General features: G+C 56.8%; 2 protein-coding genes across 3 annotated transcripts; both read right to left on the bottom strand.

Annotated features, from left to right (window-relative positions):
* Positions 1-20: 20 nt before the first annotated feature.
* Positions 21-11,597, bottom strand: SLC7A4 (solute carrier family 7 member 4). The gene is made up of 5 exons (XM_029048900.2): positions 11,549-11,597; positions 3,904-5,422; positions 860-1,557; positions 505-613; positions 21-383 (listed from the first exon to the last, which is right to left on the bottom strand). The coding sequence occupies exons 2-5, from the start codon at positions 4,883-4,885 to the stop codon at positions 196-198; spliced, it is 1,977 nt and encodes a 658-aa protein (XP_028904733.1). The 5' UTR covers positions 4,886-5,422; positions 11,549-11,597; the 3' UTR covers positions 21-195.
* Positions 11,598-16,122: 4,525 nt separating this feature from the next.
* DGCR6L (DiGeorge syndrome critical region gene 6 like) lies at positions 16,123-21,190 on the bottom strand. 2 transcript variants are annotated; one of them, XM_029048661.2, is made up of 5 exons: positions 20,974-21,190; positions 19,749-19,909; positions 19,062-19,162; positions 17,945-18,085; positions 16,123-16,393 (listed from the first exon to the last, which is right to left on the bottom strand). In XM_029048661.2, exons 1-5 carry the CDS (start codon positions 21,102-21,104, stop codon positions 16,292-16,294), a joined length of 636 nt encoding a protein of 211 aa, XP_028904494.1. In that variant the 5' UTR covers positions 21,105-21,190; the 3' UTR covers positions 16,123-16,291. The 2 variants fall into 2 exon arrangements, with proteins under 2 accessions (XP_028904494.1, XP_028904495.1); XM_029048662.2 differs by lacking the exon at positions 16,123-16,393 and adding an exon at positions 16,646-17,212 and having other exon boundaries at positions 20,974-21,188.
* Between the last annotated feature and the right edge of the window lie 1,431 nt (positions 21,191-22,621).

The following is a 22,621-nucleotide window of genomic DNA, read 5'->3' as shown; positions in this document are numbered from 1 at the left end:
AGTGCTTAATACCACCACTGTTCTTCTTCTTAGTCTTATTATTAGGGACGGGGAGGAAGGCAGAAGGAACCCGGCAGAGGGCGGCCCGGGGGGGGGGGGGAGACTGGGATTCCCGGACCGTCTCGTTGGTGGCAGTGAAAGCTGTTGGGGGCGGGGCGTTCCTGCTCGCGCGTTTGGGTCCGGTCTGGCCCGGGATCACCTGTCGGCGGTGGGGTCCGGGGTCTGCCGGGCCGGCGTCTGCCGGGCCGGGGGCTGAACAGCCTGCAGCGTCTCGTCCAGGCTTCCGCTCGGAAATACCACGTAGCGGGTGCCCCCGTCCGGTCGCGGTTCGTGTCGGTTCTCCTTGCTGTGCCGGATCCCGTAGCCGAAGTACACCAGCAGCCCTGCAACCGGCGGGACAGGGGGTGAAGGGACAGGGGTGGAGGTCGGGATCTGCCCAGCCGGGGACCCGCCGGCACGGGGTGGGCGGCACAGCGTGAAGAAACGGGCAGGGACAGTACTCACCCACAAGCAGCCAGATGGCGAAGCGCACCCAGGTCATGGGGCTGAGCTTGAGCATGAGGCATACGTTGAGCAGGACACTCAGCGCCGGGGTCAGGGGCACCAGGGGGATCTGAGAAGCGAAAGGCAGGGACTGACTGGGGCGTTGGGAGCAGAAGGTCTCCTCCTTCCAAAGTCTCTGGGGAATGCCCTCTCAGAAGGCCCCGGGGGTTAGGGAACACGATGGACGGGCCCTGGAGAAGAGGATGTGGAGTTCGGAATAGGACCCAAGCCAAGGGTAAACTGAGGCTAAAGAGTGATAAAGGTGCTAATCCCCACCCAAGAGGGCGGCTTGGGCACGGGTAGGGGCCGGGAATACCTGGAAGGTATCCGGGGTCTTCTGCTGCTGGTGAGCGGAGAGTAGCAGGAGGCTAATCAGGAACACCAGGCCGCAGGGCAGGAGCAGCAGGGCAGAGCCCCAGGCCGGCAGGCTGGGCCCTGCGAAGGTGAGGACGCAGCCCAGGCCCACGGCCGAGCCCACCAGGGCTCCCACGGCAGCGGGCACCAGCGTCCCGGGCCAACGGTGGCTCAGCGAGCCCAGGAGGGGTCGGAAGGCGGCTCTGAGCTGGCCAGGCTGGGGAGCTCCCGCCGGCTCGGCCTCCACGAGCTGCAGCTTGTCCGAGAAGGACTCATATTCCTTGGGGGCGGGAGTGGAAGGGCCGTGGTCACGGGGGGTGTGGCCCTCAGGGGTGTGGCCCTCAGGGGAGGGGCCCACGGGGTCAGGGCCAGAACCGGGACCGGAGCCAGGGCCCGCCCGGAAGCGCAGGACGATAACGCTGGCGGCCACGAAGGTGTAGGCCAGGAGGGTGCCGATGGAGAGGAACTGTACCAGGGCCTCCAGCTCCAGCAGCAGCGCCAGCAGCGCCATGAGGAGGCCGAACACGGCGATGCCCGCCACGGGTACCTGCGTCCGCGGGTGCAGCCGGGCGAAGGCGGGGAAGAAGAGCCCGTCTGCAGCCATGGCGTAGGCGATGCGGGGCAGCGAGAAGAGGTTACTGAGCAGGACCGTGTTCATGGCTGCGGGCGAGATGGCATCCGTGGTCACGGGCCCGCCCCACCAGTAGGGAGGGGGGTGGATTCTCTCCTGGGCCCCCTCCAATCTGGCTTCCATCCCCTCCACTCCACCGAGACTGCTCTCTCAAAGGTCACCCATGACCTCCTTCTTGCCAAATCTAATGGCTCCTACTCTACCCTAATCCTCCTTGACCTCTCAGCTGCCTTTGACACTGTCGACCATCCCCTTCTCCTCCACACTTTATCTCACCTTGGCTTCACGGACTCCGTTCTCTCCGGTTCTCCTCTTATCTTTCTGGCCGTTCATTCTCGGTCTCCTTCGCGAGCTCCTCCTCCCCCTCCCATCCTCTAACTGTTGGGGTTCCTCAAGGGTCAGTTCTTGGCCCTCTTCTGTTCTCCATCTACACTCACTCCCTCGGTGAACTCATTCGCTCTCACGGCTTCAACTATCATCTCTTTGGAGATGACACACAGATCTACATCTCCGCCCCTGTCCTCTCCCCCTCCCTTCTGGCTCGTATCTCCTCCTGGCTCCGGGACGTCCCTACCCGAATGTCTGCCCGCCACCTAAAACTCAACATGTCCAAAACTGAGCTCCTTATCTTCCCTCCCAAGCCCTGTCCTCTCCCTGAATTCCCTATCACTGTGGATGGTACGACCATCCTTCCCGTCTCTCAAGCCCGCAACCTCGGTGTCATCTTTGACTCGGCTCTCTCATTCACCCCACACATCCGATCCGTCACCAGGACCTGCCGGTCTCACCTTTATAATATCGCCAAGATCCGCCCTTTCCTATCCACCCAAACGGCTATCTCACTGCTACAGGCTCTCATTATTGTGTCATCTTTCTCTCTGATCTCCCTTCCTCCTGTCTCTCCCCGCTCCTGTCTCTTCATTCCACTGCCCGACTCATCTTCCTGCAGAAACGCTCTGGGCATGTCACTCCCCTTCTTAAAAACCTCCAGGGGTTGCCTGTCGACCTCCGCATGAAACAAAAACTTCTCACTCTAAGCTACAAGGCTCTCCATCACCTTGCCCCCTCCTACCTCTCCTCCCTTCTCTCTTTCTACTGCCCACCCCGCACACTCCGCTCCTCTGCCACCCCCCTCCTCACCGTCCCCCGTTCTCGCCTATCCCACCGTCGACCCCTGGGCCGCGTCCTCCCGCTGTCCCGGAACGCCCTCCCTCCTCACCTCCACCAAACTAACTCTCTTCCCCTCTTCAGAGTCCTACTGAGAGCTCACCTCCACCAAGAGCCCTTCCCAGACTGAGCTTTCCCTTTTCCCTCTGCTCCATCTGCTGCCTCTCTACCCCCCCTTCACCTCCCCTCAGCTAAGCCCCCTTTTCCCCCCTTTCCCTCTGCTCCTCCCCCTCTCCCTTCCCCTCCCCTCAGCACCGTGCTCGTCCACTCTTTCGAATACATTTTTATTACCCTATTTATTTTGTTAATGAGATATACATCCCCTTGATTGTATTTATTGCTATTGTCTTAATGAGATGTACATCCCCTAGATTCTATTTACTGCTATTGTTTTTGTCTGTCTCCCCTGATTAGACTGTATGACCGTCAATGGGCAGGGACTGTCTCTATCTGTTGCCGATTTGTACATTCCAAGCGCTTAGTACAGTGCTCTGCACATAGTAAGTGCTCAATAAATACTAATGAATGAATGAATGAATGAATGAGGGGGGCTCTCGGGGTAGAGGCAGAGAGAGAGAGACTTCTCAGCTATGAGCCGAAACTCCTCTCAAGCCACCCTGCCCCCAAGCTTCCCAGACCCTGTGGGGTCCCAGTTCCAGGGAAAGGGGGGAACCGAGTCGTGGGGACACTAGCCTGACCCACGCCTTCTCCAGGAAACACCTTTTCGTGGTATCGATGAAGTGCCTAGTATGTGCCAGGCCCTCTCCTAAACACTGGGTAGATCCAAGTTAATCAAATTGGACACGCAGTCCCTGTCCCGCAGTCTTAATCCCCATTTTACAGATGAGGCAACTGAGGCCCAAAGAAGTGAAGCGACTTGCCCAAGGTCACACAGCAGAAAAGGGGCAGAGCCAGGATTAGAACCCAGGTCCTCTGACTCACAGGCTCTGGCTCTTTCCATTAGGCCATGCCATTAATCTAGGGGTACATCTAGGGGTCCTGCCATCCCTTTGCCCATCCCCATGGTGTTCTCCCCAGCCCCACCTGTCGGCCTCACCCACCCAAAGCGTCCCCACACCAGTTTCCCCCACCCCCCCCGGCCTCCTTCCTTTTCTGCCCACTCTCTCCCTTCATCCACACTCTCCTTCTCCTTGCCATTCCCCTATCCCTTCCCACCGCCCTCCCAGTCCTCCCCATCTCCCCCTCACCGCAGAGGGAGCCGACGGCCACAAGAAAGCCGGCCCAGCCATAGCCGCGCCGATAGAAGGCGTCGGCCAGGGCCGACTCGGGGTCCAGGAGGTGCCACGGCACCATGAGAGTGAGCGCGGCGGCAACCAGCACGTAGGTGGCGGCCGCCAGCCCCAGGGCGACGGCGGTGGCCCGGGGGACGGACCGGCGGGGGTCTCGGGCCTCCTCACTGGACGCGGCGATGACGTCGAAGCCCACGAAGGCATAGAAGCAGGTGGCAGCGCCGGCCAGGACCCCGGAGGCCCCGAAAGGCGCAAAGCCCCCCTCCCGCGGCCCCCAGTTGGCCGGCTGGGCCAGCGCGAACCCCAGGACCACCACCAGCAGGATCACGCCCATGCTGATGGCGGAGAAGGTGTGGTTGAGCCACGAGGAGGCCCGGGCGCCGCAGGCCACGCCGGCCGAAGCCACCAGCAGCACACCAGCCGCCAGGAAGTCAGGCGAGCGGGCCAGGAAGGGCACCTGCCAGTGCCCCACCTGAGCCTCGGTGAAGTTGCGCACCCGGTGGCCCAAGATGGCATCCAGCGTGCCGCTCCAGGCCCGGGCCACGGCCGCCCCTCCGGTCAGGTACTCCAGCAGGACATTCCAGCCGATGAGGAAGGCCCACAGCTCACCCACCGACACGTACGTGAACATGTAGGCGGAGCCGGTGCGGGGTACGCGGGCCCCAAACTCGGCGTAGCACAGGGCGGCCAGCAGGGAGGCCAGCCCGGCCGCGGCGAAAGACACGGTCACCGCGGGGCCGGCCAGTTCTTTGGCTACCGTCCCCGTGAGCACGTAGAGGCCGGACCCGATCATGCCCCCGAGGCCCAGCAGGGCCAGGTCGGCCGTGGACAGGCAGCGCTGGAATGAGGTCTCCATGAGGTCGGCATCCAGCGTCTTCAGACGGTGCAGTTTCCGGCAGAGGTGGGCCAGGTCGGCCACCGTGGGCAGGCGTGGGGCCATGGGGGTGGAGGGCCGGGCCCCGGGGGCCTCCCTAGTGCCTGGAGGTGGGGAGGAGGGAACCGCAAGTCCTCAAGCCCGGGGGTCGTGTCCGCGGTCCTCTCCCACACTCCCGATACAGGGCTCCGCACGCAGGAGGAGCCGGCTGGACTGAAAGTTCTGTGAGGGCAGGGGTCGGGTCTTGGACCTCACAGGTATTATCCCCAGTGCTTAGCACCGTGCTCCCACTACGCAGGTGGCTGGATGGACTCAGCTCCTTGAAGGCAAGGATCCTGTCATCTCGTTCTAATGCGAAGGCGAGGCCAGCCGGGGCAGAGCCAGCGATGCCCTATTCAAGCCGGTGGTGCCCTGTTGGAGCCGCAGCCCAGCTCCAGTTGGGTAAAAAGTTGGGCTGCGGGGTGAGCCTGTTCCCCTTCAGTGGATCCCAGGTGGCCGTGCTGGAGGAGGCCACAAGATCCCTGGGTGAGATGTGTCAGAATAGCCTCCTGCTCCCCTGACAATCTCTTCCAACCAAACAGATGTCCAGCGGCAGCCAGAACCCTAGAAACAGACATTTGAGAATCAATGTGTGCCCAAGTCTGGTTCCCAAGAGGTCCCAACTCCCCACTTCTGGCAGAGGGCTTTAAAATGCTTCAACGTATCAGAGAGCTGTAAAAAGGTTCACCGCTCCTCAGGCTGAAGAAGCAGCGTGGCCTAGTGGATAGAGTCCGGGTCTAGGAGTCAGAAGGACCTGGGTTCTAATTCCAGCTCCACCACTTGTCAGCTGGGCAACCTTGGGCAAGTCTCTTAACTTTTCCGTGCCTCAGTTCCCTCATCTGTAAAATGCGGATTAAGACTGTGAGCCCCATGTGGGATATGCCCTGTGTCCAACCTGATTAGCGTGTATCTACCCCAGCGCTTAGTATAGTGCCCGAAACATAGTAAGCGCTTAACAAATACAATGAAAAAAAGAAAACTGAGGAGATGGATCAGTGCACCCCAGTGACGCCGGGAACACGACCCAGACTGTAGATGGGCGACGCAGAGCTGCACTGAGGCATCGACATGCGATACCCTGGTGGACACTGATCGGTCACCCAACGACAGACTGGAAAGTAGAAAAGCGAACCAAGCAGGTCAGCACATCCTCTTGGATTGTTAGCCCCACGAGGAACAGGGACCGTGTTTTAATTTCCACCTGTGTATTTTCTCCCAGTGCTTAGCACAGTGCTCTGCAAACAGTAAATGCTTCATAATAATAATAATGATAATCACAATAATAGTGATTGTGGTAAACTGTTAAGCACTACCATGTGCCAGTCACTGTACTAACTGCTAGGGTAGATACAAGATAATTGGGTTGAACACAGTCCCTCTTACATATAGGGTTCCCAGTCTCAATCCCCGTTTTACAGATGAGGTAACCCTGACACAGAGAAGTTAAATGACTTGCCCAAGGTCACACAGCAGACAAGTGGCAGAGTGGGGATTAGAATCCGGGTCCTTCTGATTCCCAGGTCCATACACTATCCACTAGATAATACTGCTTCATAAATATTATTACTAGTACTCCTCCTCTAGCAGTTAGACAGGGAATTATTTAATTATTATATTGTACTGTCCCAATCGCTTAGTACAGTACTCTGCACACAGTAAGCCCTCAATAAATACTATTGACTGATTGACTGACAGAGTCAGTCAGGAGCTGCCCTCCTCCTTCTCCAGAGTGATGAAGTGTGAGACCTGAACTCGCCCAGAGGCCTCATGCAGCTTCTCCACCATTTCCAAGAGAGTCATTTACAAGGCCAGACTCAGTGTGGAATGGCAAGATAAGATCAGGGCCAACACTGGAGCTCTGCTCCTCTTAATGAGGGAGCTTGGGTGGATGGTGGGAGGAAAATAGGCCATAGCAGGAGACCCAACAGCTGCAGGTGCAGAGCTGAAATTGACAAAGCGAAAGGCAGGAGGGTGAAGAAAACCATAAAAGGACATGGTAAAAACAAAGCCTCTGACCAAAAGGCATCCAGCAGAAGAACTGGAGTCAAAGGCTAAGGACAGACCGGCATGGCGCCCACTACCATGGAGAAGAGAGTGCCTCCCTCTGAGCAAAAGCCCTGCAAGGAAGGAGGGACAGAAAAGAAGAGGTGAAAATAGCACCAATGCAAACACTAAGCATAATAATAATAATTATAATAATAAATGTGGTGTTTGTTAAGCACTTACTTTGTGCCAGGCCCAGTACTAAGCGCTGGGGTGGATACAAGCAGATCGGGTTCGACAGGGTTCCCGTCCCATGTGGGGTTCACCGTCTCAATCCCCATTTTAGAAAGGAGGGAACTGAGGCACCGAGAAATGAAGTGAATTGCTCCAGTTGACAAAGCAGAAAAATGGCAGAGACAGGATTAGAACCCAGGTCCTTCTGACTGCCAGGTCCCTACTCTACTCACAACGCCATGTAATATTAATAACAACACAACATGTAGGACATTTTTGTGTGCCCAAATGGGCCGGGTTTGTGACCACAGTGGCTTCTTCAGTCAGTCGGTCATTCAATCTCTATCTCTCTCTCAAACACTCACACTTTCGTGGGTGAATTTCACCTTTAGTAGTGTGTTCTAATATGAAGGACAATTATACAGTGAATACTGTTGACTGTCTTACTACCTTGCCTCACTCATTTACCACTACAACCCAACCTGCACGTGTTGCTCCTCTAATGCCAACCTACTCACTGTACCTCCATCTTGAAGGCACATCTCCTCCAAGAGGCCTTCCCTGACTAAGCCTTCATTTCCTCTTCTACTTCCTTCTCTATCACCCTGGCACTTGGATTTGCTCCCTTAATTCACCCCTCCCTCAGCCCTTCAGCACTTCATTCATTCAAGCATATTTACTGAGCACTTACTGTGTGCAAAGCACGGTTGTATGTGCTTGGGAGAGTACAATACAACAATAAATGGACAGATTCCCTGCCCTCACTGAGCTTACCATCTAGAGTGGGAGTCAGATATTAATACAAATGAATAAATTACAGATAGGTACATAAGTGCTGTGGGGATGGGAGGAGGAATTAACCAAGTGAGCAAGTCATGACACCGCAGAAGGGAGCGGTAGAAGAGGAAAGGAGGGCTTAGTCAAGGAAGGCCTCTCGGTGGTGATTTACACTTATATGTATATCCATAATTTACTTATTTATATTCATGTCTGTCTCCCCCTCTAGACTGTAAATTCACTGTAAGCAGAGAATATCTCTACCAACTAGGTTATACTGTGCTCTGCACAGAGTAAGTGCTCAATAAATATGATTGACTGACTGGTCTTGTCTATCTTGCTGCTGACCACTCCCCCACATTCTCCCTCTGGCCTGGGACTCCCTCCCCGCTCACAGCCAAATGACCACCACTCTCCCTCCTTCAAAGCCTTAAGAGATCACATTTCCAAGAAGACATCCATGACTAACCTTTCATTTCTCCACCCATATCTCCCTCCCTAGTGTCACCTATGCATTTGGATCTGTTCCCCTTAAGGACCTGGATACTCACCCCAGCCCCACAGTACTTACCTCCTTAAACTCTACACCTTCCCCTATCTATAATTTATATTTTTGTCTCTCTCCTCCATTAGATCGTGAGCTCCTCAATAATAATAATGGCATTTATTAAGCCCTTACTACATGTCAAGCACTGTAGATATAAATTAATCAGCTTGGATACTGTCCCTGTCCCACATGGGCCTCATAATCTAAGGAAGAATACTCATAATAATGGTATTTGTTAAGCACTTACTCTGTGCCAGGCACTGTACTAAGCTCTGGGATGGATACAAGCAAATTGTGTTTGACACAGTCCCGATCCTATGTGGGGTTCACAGTCTCAATCCCCATTTTACCAATGAGGTAACTGAGGCACAGAGAAGTTAAGTGACTTGTCCAAGGTCACTGTAGATGGCCCAACCATCCTTCCCATCTCACAAGCCCATAACCTTGGTGTTCCTTGACTCCGTTCTCTCATTCACCCCACATATCCAACCCGTCACCGAATCCTCTCGGTCTCACCTTCATCGCCAACATCGCCAAGATCCGCCCTCTCCTCTCCATCCAAACCGCTACCACGTTAAAACACTCATCCTATCTCTCCTAGATGACTGCATTTGCCTCCTTTCTGACCTCCCAACCTCCCGCCACTCCTCGCTTCAGTCCATACTTCACTTCGCTGCCCGGAATATCTTTCTTCAAAAACATTCAGGGCATATCATCTGCCTCCACAAAGATCCACAGTAGTTGCCTATCAGACAAAAACTCCTCACTATTGGCTTTAAAGATCTCCATCACCTCGTCCCCTCCTACCTCACCTCCTTCCTCACCTTCTACATCCCAGCCCCCACACTCTGCTCCCCTGGTGTTAACCTTCTCACTGTGCCTCGATTTCTCCTGCCTTGCCGCCGACTCCTGGCCCACAGCCTACCTCTGGCCTGGAATGCCATCCCTTCTCAAATCTGCCAGACAAACACTCTTCCCCTCTTCAGAGCCCTACTGAAGGCGCATCTTCTCCAAGAGGCCTTTCCAGATTAAACCTCCCTTTTCCTCAGCTCCTGCTCCCTTCCGTATCACCCTGACTCACTCCCTTTGCTCTCCCCCCGCCCCACAGCACTTATGAATATATGTATATATCTATAATCCTATTTATTTTGAGGCCTGTTTACTTGTACTGATGTCTATCTTGTCCCTCTAGACTGTGAACCCGTTGTGGGCAAGGACTGTCTCTCTTTATTGCTGCATGGTACTTTCTAAATGCTTAGTACAGTGCTCTGCACACAGTGAGTGCTCAATAAATACCATTAAATGAATGAAGCGATTGGCATAGCCGGGATTAAAACCCAAGTCCTCTGTCTCCCAGGCCCCTGCTCTTTCCACTATGCCATGCCGCTTGTCCTTGTAGGTAGGGGTCGTGTCTACCAACTCTGCTATTTTGTACTTTCCAAAGTTGTCTGTAAGGTGCTCTGCATGTAGTAAGTGCTCAATAAATACCACTAACTGACTGATGGATTGGGTGGGGGTGGATCCAGAATGGGATCTCATCTCCCCCTACGCGATCCCCCATGGCTCTCCACTGACTGTTTCAGAACCAGCACTACTGGATTAGACTAGACTATAAACCTGTCAAAGGGCAGGGACTGTCTCTGTTACCGATTTGTACATTCCAAGTGCCTAGTACAGCGCTCTGCACAAAGTAAGCGCTCAATAAATACTACTGAATGAATGAAAGAGCCTGGGCCTGGGAGTTAAAGGACCTGGGTTCTATCTGTTGTGTCACCTTGGGCAATTATTATGAATAATAATCACTTCTCTGCACTTCAGTCACCTCAGCTCTAAAATACGGATTAAATCCTAGTCCCTCCTACTCAGGCTGTGAATCCCACGAGGGACAGCTGACTCTGTCCAAACTGATTAACCTCAGGGCTTAGAACAATGTTTGACACATAGGAAGTGCTTAAGTACCATTAGAAAAAGAAACCCATGGGCACGTCTGTGTGCAAGCAACTGGGGAGGTCAGTCGATGTGGGCTGACCCCCACCCCCCCGAGACCAGGCACTTGTTGGGGGACGGGGGTATGTTTATCCGTGGAGGTAAGATCCCCAGACCAGGGATCTGGGGAAGGGCGGCGGAGGTGAGAGCCCCGAGAGCCTCGGGCCAGGCACTTGCGGTGAGAGCCCCAAACCGGGCCCAAACCCAACATCCTCTAAGCAAAATCCGGACATGAACACAAGGGGAGTAAAACGAACCATGCAAGGAAACGGAGCAATCCCCACTAAGGCAGAAAATGGTTGCGGGAAGGGCCAAGGTGGCCAGGCGCGCGGGGCGGGGATGTTGGGCGGACGACAGGTGCGGGCCGGGCCGCCGGCCGATTCGATCCCTCATTAAGCTGCCGGGATGGAAACGTCCGCGGCGGGGGAGGAGGAGGCCGGCGCAAAATTCGTTCGATCGTATTTATGGAGCGTTGACTGTGTGCAGAGCCCTGTGGGGAGCACTTCGCACTGTTGGGCACAGCCGGAGGGGCCCGGGGGCGGGGGCGGGGCGTCCCCCCGAGAAAGGTGCCCTCCCCTCTCCCCCTTTCCCCCCTCCCTCTGAAAACCTGCCCCGTCCAGCCGGCTGAACCGCCCGGCCTGTCAATCAGGCGGAAACGGTCTGGGCGCTGGGCACTGGGTGGGGCTGGAGGGGTGGGGGGAGGGGGAGGTTTCTCGCCTCTCAGACCCCCGGGGTTCATCTGGCACCGGGGCGGGGGCGAGGGGTTGGAAAGGGGTGGGTCGGAGGCCCTCGGCACCGCCGATGGCCCACTTAGGGACGTAGGAGCCCAAGGGCAGGGCTAGGGGAGTTACGGAGGAGGAAGGCGTCGTCAGGTGGGGGGGAAAGAAGAGGCGGAAGGGGAGGCCGAGGGAGAGGAGAGGGGCGGGGGGGTCCATCCAGTCCAGCTGTCCGCCCGCCCGGCCCCGCCCGGTCCGGTCCTGCCGCCATCCTCGTCAGCACCAGAGTCAGCGCCCGCCCCCGCCCGCGTGTCCTCTGCCCCCGGACCCCCGGACCCCCGGACCCCCCGGCCGGGGTGATGGTGGGGAGGGGAGCAAGCCGGAGGCCGGGTCGAGCCCACCGCCCCCCACCCCGCCTCCGCCCGCCGCGGGGCCCGAGAAACCCACCTGCGCGGCCCGGCTCCCGCCGGTCCGGTTCTGCTCGGCTCGGCTGGCAGGTCAGGTCCGGCCCGGTCCCGCCCCGCCCCGCCGTTGCCGTGGCTCAGGATTGGCTGCCGGCTTAGGCGAAGGCCGCCGAGCAGGCGGAGCTAAAGCGGGATGCCCCCAGCCCCTCGGCCTCTCCACCTGTCTCCCCCCTACTCCATAATTATTATTGTATTTGATATTGAAAAAGGCTTACTATGTGCCAAGCACTGCTCTAAGAGCTAGGGTAGATACAAGGGAATCAGGATATCCCACCTGGGGCTCCCGGTCTTCATCCCCATTTTGCAGATGAGGGAACTGAGGCACAGAGAACTTAAGTGACTTGCCCAAGGTCGCACAGCAAGTGGCAGATCTGGGATTAGAACCCACGTCCACTGACTCGCCAGCCCGTGCTCTTGCCACTAGGCCATATGACCACCCCCCATGACTCCCACCTACTCATTCATTCAATAGTATTTATTGAGCGCTTACGATGTGCAGAGCACTGTACTAAGCGCTTGAAATGAGCAAGTCGGCAACAACTCCATCTGACCCCCCCTTACTCCACCTGACGCCCCCCCCCCCCCCGCCTCCTCCACCCAGAGTGTTCGCCCATCCTCCGCAGCCCTCGCCCTCACCCTGACCCCCACAGAGGAAGGGAGCATTACCGGATACCTAGGGAGTCGTCAGCCTTGAGAAGCCCCTACGTGGGCCCTGATCCCTGCAGAACCTGAGGTCGCTGCTGGGTCCTGACAGCTGTGGGGACTGAGAGCAGGCTGTGTACAGGGCGCCGTACTTGATAAAATGCTAAGAAAGTGGCAAAATGTTCTTCTAAATCCTTCTTGCCTTGATGTAGATGTGTTTATACTCAGCCTCGGCCCTTATGCCTATCTGGCTGTCACAGGATGTTCAGATGTACTCAGTTCTATTACTACTGCTATGACTGTTTTTCCCATTGGTCTCCATCAGGACAACAGGTGTTTTTTTAGGGCACAGAATGAATCCTGGGTTTCTTTCCAGCTCCACCAGGAGGACTTCTCTGACTGATTCCTCCCTGTGGTCGAGTAATCATCCAACCACCTCTTCCAGGATTCCTTCCCTGACTGACCCCCCCATCGTGGTCAGGTCATCAGCTAGCTGCCTTAGCTCTGGGTCTCTATTACTGACTTTTCATTTTATTGTTTGGATTTACTCATTCTTCTCCACTCTTGTGAATTTGGCAATTGATGCCAATCAGTCCTCTTCCAAAGATAAGACTGTTGACACCACAGGTGCAATATTTTAGTCTTTTCTAGAATTCTTTCCGAGGTCCTATCAATCAGTGGTATTTACTGAGCACTTACTGTGTGCAGAGCACAGCACTAAGCATTTGGGAGAGTACAGTACTTCCAGTTTAGTGCTCTACACAAAGTCGGCACTCAGCACAAAACTCAGAGCACTGCAGAAGCCCCGCAAAGTACTCTGAATAAGGTAGGCATCTAGCACAGCCCTCAGCACATAGCCGGCGCCCAGAATTCTTCATGCAGCTGGTGCCCAGTGCTCTATACACAACTGGAGACCAGTGCTCCACACATTTAGTGTCCCCGACTCTGCACTCAGCTGGTGCCCAACGCTCCACACACAACTGCCACCCAGTGCTCCGCATGCAGCGGGCACCCAGGACTATGTAAACAGCTGGTGCCCAGTGCTCTGTACACAATTGGAACCTGGTGCTCCACACACTGCTAGTGACCATGACTCTGCGAGGCCGGTGCCCAGTGCTCCACACACAGCAGGCACCCAGAACTGTGTATACAGCTGGTGCACAGTGTTCGGCATACAACTGGAGCCCGGTGCTCCACACTGCCAGTGGCCACGACTGCACACAGCCGGTGCCCAGTGCTCCACCCACAGCAGGCACTCAGGACTGTGCACACGGCCAGTGCCCGGTGCTACGCACAGAGCCAGTGCTCATGACTCTGCAGGTGCCCGGTAAGGAGCTCTGCAGGTTAAAATCGCCCCATAAATGTGTGGGTGACAATGTTGGGGGTCAGCATCCCCTCTCCTTTCCAGACCCTCCCCAGCCTGAGACGCTGCCTCTCGGAGCTGATGTCAGCCCACTGCACCCAGCTGCACCAGCTCCAGGGGAGAATCTCAGGGCCAGCAGCCACCCACACCTCTACCTCCTCCACTGGGCTCGTTCCTGGATCTGCCCAAAAGAGGTCGAGGCCCAGGCACCACCTCAGCACGAGCATTGTCATTCCATCTTGTCCCTTGCCCCCCAGCAACCTGCCATCCCAACGTGGCTGGAACCAAGATGAGCAGGCCCCGCCGGCCCTGTGAAATGCCCTTCAGCTGGCAGGTGGGCACCCTGCAGCATGACCGGCACTTCACCATGGGAATGGGGGTGACCTGGGGGGGGGGGCAGCAGGGGGAAGGCTGCAGAGTGGACAGGGTGGAGACCCTCAATTTGAGGTCTGAGTGGCCACTGAAGTTCCCGGGGTCTGAGAGGAACCTGGGGAGGTGGGTGGCCCAGATCACATGGTGGGCAGGGAAGGAGGGAAGACCTCTAGCAGGAAACAGCAGAAGCATTTACACCTACTCTGTTGTCGTTGTGGTGGTCAGCCGCCTCTCCTGTCCCGGAACCCGAGGTATCAGGTGAGTGCAGGGCCACGGAAGAGTGGGCCGCAGAGCGGACTGGCAGCAGAGAAGACGACTGTAGGCAGAGGGGAGGCCACAGAAGGGACTGGCCACACAAGGGGGCTGGACACAGGAGAGGTTCAGGGAAATGGGGGTGTGTGGATGGGGTCCCTCTGGGACAAGACACTCATCCTGGGGAAAGGATTGTGGGCCACAAAGAAAAATTCCTTTTCTTGCCAGGAGAGAAGGTGGACCTGGGAGGAGGGAGAACCGGAATCAAATCCCAACTGTCCTCCAGGCCTACTGTGTGATCTCAGACATGTGTCTTAACCTCTCTGAGCCTCTGCTGCCTAATCTTTAAAATGAGGATAAAAATCTTGCCCTCCCTCTTACACTGTGAGTACCCTGTAGGGAAGGGACAGTGTAGACATAGGCACACACACACAGCTCAATGTTTGCGGCACCTGCTGCTGTTTTCTCTTTTGCCTCAATCATCCCATTCAAAGCTTTTGCTCAGAGAGCCCCTCTCTTGTTGATAGCAGTGTGCTAATGCCACGCTGGTCTGTCCTCAGCACCTGACCCCAAATTTTCAGCTGGGATGCAGCTCTATCTGTGGCTTTGTCATCAGTGGCTTTCTCCACGCCAAATCCAATGACCTCTACCCCCATCCTAATCCTTCTTGACCTCTCAGCTACCTTTGACATTGGGGACCAACCCCTTCTCCTGGAAACATTAGCCAATCTTGCCTTCGCTAAGCCCCTCCTCTCCCGGTTCTCTTCCTCTCATTCTCAGTCTCTTACTGTGCTTATTGTGTGCACTCATTTTCAGTCCCTTTTGCGGCTCCTCCTCTGTCTCTCACCTCCTAATTGTGGGAGTCCCTCAAGGCTCAGTTCTGGGTCCCTTTATATTCTCGTCTACATCCACCCACTTGGAGAACTCATTTGTTCCCACAGCTTCAACTATCATCTTTATGCAGACGATTCCTAAATCTACAGCTCCAGGCCACTCTCCTTCTCTGCAGTCTCACCCTTCCATCTGCCTTTAGAACACCTCTTCTTGGATGCCCCAACGATACCTCAAACTTATAACTAAAACAGAGTCCCTTATCCACCCACACAGACCCTGTCCTCCTTCTGGCTTTCCTATCACCAGAAATAACACCACCATCCTCCAAGTCTCACATATCTGTAACCTTGACATTCGTCTCTTTCAACCCACACATTCAACCTGTCATGAGTTTGTGTCGGTTCTACTTTCATATCTCTAGAATCCGCCCTTTTCTTTCCATCCAAACTGCTGCCACCCTGACCCAAATGCTTAGCCCACCTTGACCACTGCCATCTGTCTCCCCATTTCGGTCCACATGTCACACTGCTGCCTGGATCGATTTTCTGAAAAACCGTTCAGTACATATCTCCCAATTCCTCAAGAACCTCCAGTGGTTGCCCATTCACTTCCACATCAAAAAGGAACTCTTTACCATCGGCTTTAAAGCATCCAGTGGGCTTGCCCCCTTCCACCTTATATGCCCATCTCCTGCTACAACCCAATCTGCACGCTTCCCTCTCTCTCTACTGCCAAACTAGTCATTCTACTTTGATCTCATCTATTTTGCCACTGACCCCCTGCCCACATCCTCCCGCTGGCCTGGAACTCCCTCCCCCTTCATATACGACAGACACCACTCTTCCCACCTTCGAAGCTCTCCTAATAGCAAATCCCCTCCGAGAAGCCTTCCCTGACTAAACTATCTTGTCCCCTACCCACCCTCCCCTCTGTATCGACTATGCCCTTGGCCATGTACTCCTGAAGCATTTTGATGGTCACCCCAGACCCATAGGATTTATGTCCCTATCCTTACACTCTGCCGCTTCCTCTATTTGTCATTTATTTTAAATTCTGAAAGCCCCTTGTAGGCAGGGATCATGTCTACCAACGCTACTGTATTTTCCTAACTGCTTAGCACAGTGCTCTGCACACAATAAGCACCCAATAAATATCAATGATTGACTGATTACTCTGTCCTCAAAACGCTTCCTCCGCTCCTCGGCTTTCAATTCCCCAACTTCAGCACTCCGCTCCGCATGACTTGACGTATCTCGCTGTGGTTCACTGTCCTTGCGAGTCCCGCATAGTTGTGCTGAGGCGAGCGGAGCTTCGATGCTGGGGGCCCTTGCTTCGTTCCAGAACTTCATCGCTCGTGGCGCCGTCCTGCCGGTTGAGAATGAGTGGGGCTGAACGGGTGGACGGGGTCGAGGAGCTGGACACGAGGTCCACCTCGGGGACCGGTTTGCATCCGGAAAACCCCCTCCAAGCCCCACTCTCTTCCCTTTGGCTCACCCAAGCGCCTCGAGAAGCCCTCCCCCGGTGCCCCTCAACGCACTGCAGGGGCTCAGTTGTGACCGTGTGGCCCAAGGGAGTGACCTCTGTGCTCTCTGTGAGAAAAAGAGCCCTCCACCTCACACCGGTGCAGAACTTTTATTGCTGCTTCGGGGGTGGGGGTGGCCTCCCGCACCAAGCCGTGGATCCGACCCAGGGCTCCTAGGGCTGCGTCCCCCATCCGTCGGCATCAGAGTGGGCTTGACCCCCTGGCAACGCCGGCCATGGCCCGGGATCACCCAGGGGCTCTGCCCAGGCCAGTCCTGGGACCAGCCGTCGGCGAATCCTGAAAGGTCAACCGCCTCGTTGAGGCCCATGGCCCGGCCTCCCCCTGACCCTCATGGTCCCTGGAGCTGGTCTGATGGTGGAGGGGGACCCAATCTCTCCTCATTCCTCCTCTCCACCACTGCCTGGACTGGATGCTTCCCCAGGGCCCCGGGGGTCACAGGAAGCTGTCCTGAGCCCTGGGAAAACTTGTCCCAGGAGGCCACGCTCCTCTCTCGGGAGCCAGTCAGGCCCGGCTCGTGGATGAGGTCCATGCCGTCTCCTCTGTTCCTCAGGCTGGACTCAGGGGCCCGGCTCGGCCCCCCGGAATTCCCGCTGCTGCAGCTTCCGGATGAGCTCAAGCACGTTCATCTGCAAAGTCAGCTCCTGCAGCGGGCAGGGAGGAAGGGAGACGCTGACCTCTCTTTGGCCGCCCCATGTTCCTGGCCTAATGGATAAAGGGCGGGCCTAGAAACCAGAGGACCTGGGTTCTAATTGATCTCCATCACTTGCCTGCTGTGTGACCATGGACAAGTCACTTAACATCTCTGTGCCTCAGTTTCCTCAATTGCAAAATGGGGACTCAATACCTGTTCTCCCTCCTATACAGACTGTGAGCTCCATGTGGGGTAGGGACTGTGTCCGACCTGATTAACCTATATCCACCCTTGTGCTTAGACCAGTGCTTGACAGATAGTAAGCACCTAAATACCATACAAAAAATATGTCCTGGGTACCGAGGCCCTCTTCTCCTCAGCTATGCACACCCTCACTCTCGGCTGTGGGGAAAACCAAAGACCCATGAGGCCTAGGGACAGGCTAAGGGCGGGCAGAGGTAGGGGGATCCAGCGGCAGGTGGCTTTGGCCCCCAGTGTCCCGGTGCCCTACGAGGCCTGCCGGAGATCGGAGTCCCAGAGTCAGCTCCTAAGGAGATTCCAACAGCCCCAAGTGGAGGAGGGGTCCCAAGATCTGTGGTGCCTGTCTCGGGCTAGGTGGCTGGAGGGGGGCGGGAAGGGGGGGCACACCAGCAGCCGTGGGGATAGGGGCCCTGGAGCCTTGGCGAAGGGTCGCGTCTCCCCGGGGGCAGGGCTCCCCAAGTGGTCCCGAGCATGCCCTGACCTGAGGGTTCGTGGTCACGTAGAAGCCCGTGACACCGGCCTTCTCCAGTGTGCTCTGCTGGTCGGCCACCTTCTGGTCCAGCTCCAGTACGATCTTCTGGTCCATCATCTGCTGCTCCTCTTTGACCCGCTGTTCCAGGGCCTGCCAGGGGTGGGCCAGATGTGGGCAAGCTGCTGCTGGGCTGGGGTCGGGCCAGACCGGGTCGGGGCCGGAGGGAAGGGGACAGGAATGGGTGGGCCGGGCTGGCGCTTTGGATGAGGACATGATGTGAATCTATCAGCTCTGGCCCCGAGGAAAGCCCATCCTGTGCTGCATCCAGGGGCAATGATTTATCGGTCTTTTTACCTACTGCCCGTCCATCCAAACTGCTCTCTCCTTCTTTCGCACCTCCCCGAGTGGCCCACCACCTCTCCCCTTCTCTCCCATCCCTCGGCCTGTCCCTCACCCGGCCTCCTGCATTTCTCCTCTTCCATTTTTCCATAAGATTCTGATTCCCCGAACCCTGTGACTCTCCACAACAGGGGGTGGTCACTCAAGGGGAGAGTGAGAAGCAGCATGGCCTACTGGCTAGAGCATGGGCCTGGGAGTCAGACGGATCTGGCTTCTAATCCCGGCTCTGCCACTTGTCTGCTGTGTGACCTTGGGCAAATCACTTCATTTCTCTGGGCCTCAGTTCCCTCATCTGGAAAATGGGGATTGAAACATGGGGCAATGGACCGTGTCCAACCTGATTAGCTTGTATCTATCCCTTAGTACAGTGCCTGACATATAGTAAGTGCTTAACAGATACCAAAGGATAATAAAAAAGGGGTCGGGAATACCCTGGGCGGCACCAGGAAGATTCCGGGGGTACACCGCTCCTATCCGCGCTTGCGGGGAGTCCCCTGGCACCCCCTCCCACGACGGGGTTCGCTCAGCTGCGGTCTCTCTTGGCCTCCCTCCTGGAATGGACCTCTAGCCGGTGGCCGGAGGAGTGTCCGAGCCCGGGCAGCAGAGGCAGGGACACAGGGCTCAGCCAATGCCCTCGGGAACCCGGGCAGCCCACCTCTTCCCCTCTGCACCACCCCAACATTTCCGTGGCCAGATCGGCCCTGCCCCTGGGCCTCGCAGCTCCTACCTCCTGCTCACGCTGCTGGGCTGCTCGGAGCAAAGCCAGGTTGTGGGGCAGGCAGCTCTGCTGGGCTTCCTTGTGCCTGTGCAGCATGGCCTGTCTGAGTCCTGGTGGGAAAACGTGGGACACACTGCTGTTCACCCCTGCTCGGACCCCCTTGCTCCGACCGCCGTCGGGGCGGGGGATTCGATCGTCAAGGCAGGAGATTCGATAGGGACGGCTGGGGGGGAGGTCGTGCCCTGGCCCGAAGAGGAAGGAGTGGCGGAAGGAGCTGGCAGGGCGCCCTGCTGAGCCAGCAAGAGATGTCCCCGACAGTGACCGGAGCCGGCCACAATCCAAACCCCACAGAGCTCACCGGGCAGCGAGTCTCCATCTCCTCCTCTGGCCCAAAACCCCTGACTCCCAGGACAGTAGGGCCACTGTGTTCCACGGCGGGGCCCGTCGGAAAGTCCGGATGACAGAGAGGAGGCAGGACTGGGGGGTGGTGAGGGCGAGACAGAAGGTCCTCTGCGTCCCCCCCTCCCATGGTGCCATCTGCCGAGGCCTGTCTCACCAGGGCAGGGACTTGTATTGGGGCAGAAGGATTCTGAAACCACCAGCCCAGAAAGAGGGTGGACAGAGCAACTCCTCCCCCCGGCCCCTGGGGTTGGGCGACCTGCCCTTGGCCCCTAGGGCCCGGTGCCCCCCGCTCACCACGGTGCTCGCTCTGCAGCTTGAGCCGCTGGCTGTACAGGCTCCTCTCGGTGAGGTGCTGGATCTCCAGCAGGCCCTGCACGATCTCGAACACGGTGCCGTCCAGCAGGGCCAGGGCCAGGTCACTCAGCATCGTGTACGACAGCCGCTGCTGGCACGAGCTGTGGGCGACGGACGAAAGGACGGATGGACGGCCGCTGAAAACCCACCTACCTTTCCCACCCCGGGACCGCGCCCGGGCCTCTCCTGCCTCTTTCTTTCTATATATCACATCGGCACCTGCCCACCCTCCCCACCCGCCACTAGACTGTCAGCTCCTTGTGGGCAGAGATCACTTCTACCGAGTCTTCTTTACTGTGACCTCCCCAAGCGCATAACGCTATGCCCTGCAGCCGGTAGGTGCTCCATAAATACCACTGCCGGTTGACGGACGGTTAACGGTATTTGTCAATCACATATGGAGCACTTACAGTGTGCTGAGCCCTCTACTAAGCGCTTGATAGTCCCAACCTCATCCTCGGGGGTTAAGGCTAAATGGAGACGGGGGCCTTGCTCCCTTCCAGGAGTGGGGCTAGGGTGGGAGTCGGCAGATTGACTGTGAGCCCGTTGTGGGCAGGGACTGTCTCTCTCTGTTGCTGAATTGTACTTTCCAAGCGCTTGGTACAGTGCTCTGCACACAGTAAACGCTCAGTAAATACGATTGAATGAATGGGAGGCAGATTGGCTGGGAGTCAGGGTGGGGGCTGGGATGTTTTATGAGTCTGTGGTCCCGCGTGGGGCACAAGCCCCCACAGAGCCCGGCTCGGTGCCGTGGCCGGCGTTGGGGGGGAGGGCACACCCCTAGGCCCGGGGGGAGGCCGGCCCCGGGCCACCGGGACTTTCCCAAATCGGCCAGTCCGGAGCGGGCGACAGCGCGGAGGGGCTGGCCCGCTCAGGAGGGGCGGGGGCGGCCCGGGGGTCCGGGGGTCCCGAGAAGCAGCGTGGCTCAGTGGAACGAGCCCGGGCTTGGGCGTCAGAGGTCACGGGTCCGAATCCCGGCTCTGCCCCTTGTCAGCTGTGGGACTGTGGGCCAGTCACTTCACTTCTCTGGGCCTCAGTTCCCTCATCTGTAAAATGAGGATTAAGACTGGGAGAATCTGATGACCCTGTAACTCCCCCAGCGCTTGGAAAGGTGCTGTGCACATGGTCGGCGCTTAACAAACACCAGCATTATTATTATTATTACCTGGGCAGCTCGTTGACGAGGCCCTGGAGGGCGGAGAGCAAGCGGTAATGCCGTTCCTGCTGCCGGGCGCCGCCCGCAGGCCCCTCCTCCGCCCCGAACCCGCACAACGACGACGACGACGACCGCTCCATGGCCGCACACCAGGCCTGCGGACCCCCGAACACCGACCCCACCGACACCGACCACCCTCCGGTGGCCCCCCCCGCCCCGCCCCTTCCGCCAGGGAGCCCCGGGGATTGAGCGGAAAAGCGGGGCAGGGGGCGGGCCTTCCTCGGGGGAGGGGCCGCGTGTCTGTGGTTCCTCCCCCTCCCCGCCCCCACAGCCCTCACCGCCAGATCTGTCATTTTTTTCATTTATACTGACGTCTCCTTATTTTAGAGAAGCAGCGGCGTTCAGTGGAAAGAGCCCGGGCTTGGGAGTCAGCGGTCATGGGTTCGAATCCCCGACTCCGCCGCTCGTCAGCTGTGTGACCTTGGGCGAGTCACTTCAATAATAATAATAATAATGTTGGTATTTATTAAGCGCTTACTATGTGCCGAGCACTGTTCTAAGCGCTGGGGTAGACACAGGGGAATCAGGTTGTCCCACGTGGGGCTCACAGTCTTCATCCCCATTTTACAGATGAGGGAACTGAGGCACCGAGAAGTTAAGTGACTTGCCCAAAGTCACACAGCTGACAAGTGGCAGAGCCGGGGTTCGAACCCATGACCTCTGACTCCAGAGCCCCGGCTCTTTCCAGTGAGCCACGCTGCTTCACTTCTCTGGGTCTCAGTGACCTCATCTGGAAAATGGAGATTAAAAAGTGTGAGCCCCACGTGGGACAACCTGGTCACCTTGTATCCCCCCAGGGCTTAGAACAGTGCTTTGCACACGGGAAGCGCTTAACAAATTCATTCATTCATTCAGTAGTATTTATTGAGCGCTTACTATGTGCAGAGCACTGGACTAAGCGCTTGGAATGTACAAATCGGTAACAGATAGAGACAGTCTCTGCCCTTTGACGGGCTTACAGTCTAATCGGGGGAGAGTACAAATACCACCATTATTCCATTATTATTATTATTATTATTGTCTCCATGTCTGTCTCCCCTTCCCCCCCCGCCCCCCCCCCGCCTCAGTCCGTGAGCTCGTGGCAGGCAGAGACTGTCACTCTTCACTGCTGGATCCTACTTTCCCAAGCGCTTAGTACAGTGCTCTGCACACAGTAAACGCTTAACAAATTCGACTAAATGAATGAATGTGAGAGGGAGACCGAGAAACGGACGGAGAGTGCACGTGGGGACCTGATGGGCCGTTTCTCCGTCTCCATCACCAGTGGGGTCGTGGGGTTTGCTGGAGTGGGTGTGGGACACTGAACGGGAAGTGGGTGGGAATCAATCAAACAGTCCAACAATCAGAGCGTCTATCACTGGGCTGCCTGCCCTGTGTCTCAATGGAGAATGTGTGCGAAGTGTGACTCTGCGGGCTTGAATGGAGAATGTGCGTGTGTGTGGGTGTGTCTGCATGAATGAAGGGATCTGTGCGTGCACATATGTTCCTCTCGCCGCCGATCCCTCGCCCACGTCATGCCTTTGGCCTGGAACACTCCCTTTCATTCATTCAGTCGTATTTATTGAATGCTTATTGTGTGCAGAGCACTGTACTAAGT

Source organism: Ornithorhynchus anatinus, chromosome 21 (genome assembly GCF_004115215.2).
Source record: "Ornithorhynchus anatinus isolate Pmale09 chromosome 21, mOrnAna1.pri.v4, whole genome shotgun sequence".
In the NCBI taxonomy this organism is placed as follows: Eukaryota; Metazoa; Chordata; class Mammalia; order Monotremata; family Ornithorhynchidae; genus Ornithorhynchus; species Ornithorhynchus anatinus.
The sequence above is the reverse complement of the archived record's forward strand: the minus strand, read 5'-3'. Positions and strand labels throughout refer to the sequence as shown.